The sequence below is a fragment of the Aplysia californica genome, unplaced genomic scaffold (genome assembly GCF_000002075.1).
Source record: "Aplysia californica isolate F4 #8 unplaced genomic scaffold, AplCal3.0 scaffold00069, whole genome shotgun sequence".
Classification (NCBI taxonomy): Eukaryota; Metazoa; Mollusca; class Gastropoda; order Aplysiida; family Aplysiidae; genus Aplysia; species Aplysia californica.
In genome coordinates this window covers 1,696,011-1,699,609 of record NW_004797339.1, presented here as the reverse complement: position 1 = coordinate 1,699,609, position 3,599 = coordinate 1,696,011, and the positions used below count along the sequence as shown (strand labels likewise).

At 40.3% G+C, this 3,599-nt stretch overlaps 1 protein-coding gene across 5 annotated transcripts in view; it reads right to left on the bottom strand.

Moving 5' to 3' along the window:
- Positions 1 to 1,243: 1,243 nt before the first annotated feature.
- Positions 1,244 to 3,599, bottom strand: part of LOC101858612 (cyclic nucleotide-gated olfactory channel) — a 200,372-nt gene continuing 198,016 nt past the window's right edge. For all 5 annotated transcript variants that reach the window (XM_013079966.2, XM_013079965.2, XM_035968600.1 and 2 more), the window contains exon 6: positions 1,244 to 3,524. In XM_013079966.2, coding sequence (XP_012935420.1) covers positions 3,087 to 3,524 — 438 coding nt within the window. In that variant the 3' untranslated portion in view covers positions 1,244 to 3,086. The remainder of the gene's footprint in view (positions 3,525 to 3,599) is intronic.

The window sequence follows — 3,599 nt, the reverse complement described above, 5'->3', positions numbered from 1 at the left end:
AACCCAGCATTAAGAAAAAAAACTCGGGAAAAAGAGAGCGAATGACACAAATAAACTGATTTTGACCCGAACAATATCAGCTAAATTTGACACATTACGACGAAAATGTTCTGAAATGTGGTAGGTGTTATGGGAAGTATAAGCTTTCCAGCTTGTGCCCCCCAGGGTGCATCGGCCCATTTTTCCTGATGTTATCCCCCCCCCCTCCCCCATTATCAGGTGAAGTCACAAGACTGCTTTTCCGTACCCAGATAATATACATTGCAAGCGGGAAATACGCAGGCGAGCAAACAACCTGAGTTTGTGCCTCCAGGAGGAGCCAATGAAAAATAACCCAGCAACTAGTAGAAGCATTAATTGAAAAGTGTTAAGAAAACTGTTATTGTGTTAAATGAATGCTGTAATGCCCTTGTCCCAAGGGGTAAACTTGTTGAGGACATGTGGGAATCTCAGAGTAACATTTACGGTGATTTATATCCCAGTCTTGACAAATCCAAACATGGACGGCTAGTGAAATAACATGAGTAGGAAGATCATTCACAACAAAAGTATTATAATTACTGTAAATAAATCAATAAACACTTAGAGAATTAAACTACAGCGTACAAGAATTCCACCCTGCAGGTTATGGTTCAACCAATACGCTTACCTTTAATTAATTTTGTTCTTGTTCTTGTTTTTTGTTGTTTTGTTTTGTTTTGATTTGCATTCTTCTGCACAAGAACAAAAATGTGACATTACGAAATGATAATAAAATATTTAAAAGTGACAAAAAGCAGCAGTTTTCTAATACTAGAAATAAAACCAAAACAAGAACACAGTCAACAATATTATTGTATGCTAGTTTTAGGCACAGGACAATCATAAAAAGTAACCACTATCACGTTGTAAAAAAACAAACAAACTATTCGTACAGTAGAGGTTGAAATAGTTTGTAGCAAATATTTCTTGATATTTTCTTGACGTCAAAAAGTTATTACCAAGCGGGGTCATTTCATTTTTCACCAGTGAGCTTCATCAAACTGGAGAGACTGTCTTGTACTTTTTGGGTCTAACAGTTGGTATAGTTTACCTACGTTTGTTTTGATGCGCATTTTGTTTCCCATTACTGAAAATACTCAGCTTGCATGCACGACTCGACTGGATTTCATGGATGGCTTGCAGAGCCCCAAATTTGCAAATCATCCTGCTAAATCGCTATCACAGAAAACGAGTTAAAAATTCAAGAAGTTTCAAGTTATATCGTGTTGAATAACTTACTGTACACCCGAAAAATGAAATCACAATTGTTTGGACCACATACTGCAGAGGTATGTGGAAAACTTTGGTGAAAACAACAACCCAGTATTAAATACAGACATAAAGGGAAAAGCAACTATTTGAAAAGATGCCATAATGGACAAAAACATACCAAAGAGTATAATCACAGTGCTATTTCTGTTCTGTTCGTGTCATAAGTGGACACGTCTTGGGCTCAAAGCAATATTGCACTTCACTGTAACGACTCCTGATCACAATGAAGCACGACGTAGTAAAGTAAGAGACCTGATCAATAGGTGTCCACATCCTTCCCCGTGTGCTTTCAAACATAAAGGTGTGTGTCCATCCTTATCAGCGTGTTCACATTGCTTAAGGTGTGTTCCCAAGACCAATATTGTGTCCCCGTATGTTAAAGAAGTGTTCCCAAAGGTAAGGGTGTGCTGTCGTCTCTAGCGGTGTGTTTTATCACTAGGGGTGGCGCCATGTCTTGCAAAATGCAGTGGCAATAACATGAACGTTAAAGGACATAATGTTTACTTACAGATTAAAAAGACATGTCAACACATATATGCAATCACTTATACTCACATACATAGACACATATATACACATGCACATACACTCTCTTTCTTTTACAATGAAACACACACACACACACACACACACACACACACACACACACACACACACACACACACATTCTCTCTCTTTCAGTAACGCCCACATGACTGTGAATCAGCTGCATACTTAAGAGATAATATTATGTTATGCACAGATAATGAAACAATTTCAACAAATGCCTCATGTGCGCTTCAAAGATGTCCCAGGTGTTCGTGGAAAGGTGACACGAATTGACGTGCTCACGAACCTCCTTGTCCGACGCCAAATTGACACAATTCATTGGCACACAGAAAACTCAGTGTCCACACGAATGCGATTGTTTCAGAGACAACGTCATTGTGAATGTTTATAACAGAACGAGCTATCACAATTGAGCTATTGTAGACAGCTTTTGACAGAAACCTTTGCATACAAAATCTCCATCTTGGATTGCTGCATGAAAAATGCAATGAACCAGATTCATGTGTGTTTGCTTTCACACATACGGGATCCACGCATAACATGCAGTACCTTTGAGATTCACTACTCCTTACTGTGTAGTGGTACTGACTCGAAGAAAAGGCTATAAAATACTTTTTTAAAATAACGGTTCTCCCTCTGGAAATTGTGTTAACCACTTGTGTGACCTAATTCTGATATTCTCTTTGGAAACTGTCTGGAAAAGGCAAAACGATACCTTCGAAAATCCGGTGTCTATTACTCAAAAGCAGGAGTACAAAAAACAAAATGAGGGCGGGTTTAGTGGTGGTGGTTTCTGTGGAATATTTTCCACATGATCAATTATCCTTAACGCTCATAATATGAACGTGAAATTGGTGACTTTGAATGTTGTTGGGCTTATAAGAGGAGACCCACGGCTCTGACAAACGCCAAACAATCACAAGTACAAAAAAGACTCATTCTTTTGCAAAATTTGGGTTTGTCTTTGAGTCCCCATCATGACTTTTGTCAATCGCTAGTAACATGAAATTTCACAACGACATGTATTGGTAAAAGCCTGGATGAGACCTCCATTCGGAATCTACTTGACTTGCTATGCACATCCGAGGTCTCCAGTCTCCGTGAAGCTGACGTGCAGGTATCCATGCTGTCATTCCCGAAAGACGGCTTTAATTCATGGTGAGAAAGGAGACCTCAGCTGGACCTTTACCCATTGTTTCACTGATGCATCTTCGATATTTAGCTACCAAGATCGTGCGAGAATATCATTTGGTCGAGTCTCTGTTGGTGCCATCGGTGTTGAGATTGGAAAACGTGGAAATATCGTCATCCTCACGAGTGAGAATTTTCTCCACCTTCGTCATACGTTGCTTGAGCTTCTGCTGCGTGGTGTTAAACTCGGCTAAAAGCCGAGCGAATCGCGTCTGAAGATTATCAAGACTCGAATCGATGCGATCCAGTCTTTGGTCCATCGTCTCTTGTTTTTCCTCAGCTTTCCTCATAGCATCTTCGTCCAAAAGATTGTCTTTCATCAGAATCTGTCGGCCCGCCTCCATGAGCTTCCTCTTGGCCTCTGGGTACTCGGTCAGGGCGTCCCACAGAGCATCCTTGGACAAGCAGAAAAGGTCAGAGTAACCCAAGCTCCTCACGTTGGCTGTGCGTCTGTTACCAGTCTTGTTACCGGCGATGTTTAAAATGCTTACCTGGATATTGGGAGAAAGAAAAAAAACAAGATTTATTCACCTCCTTTATACTTTTTCCTCCCATTGCCCCCCCCC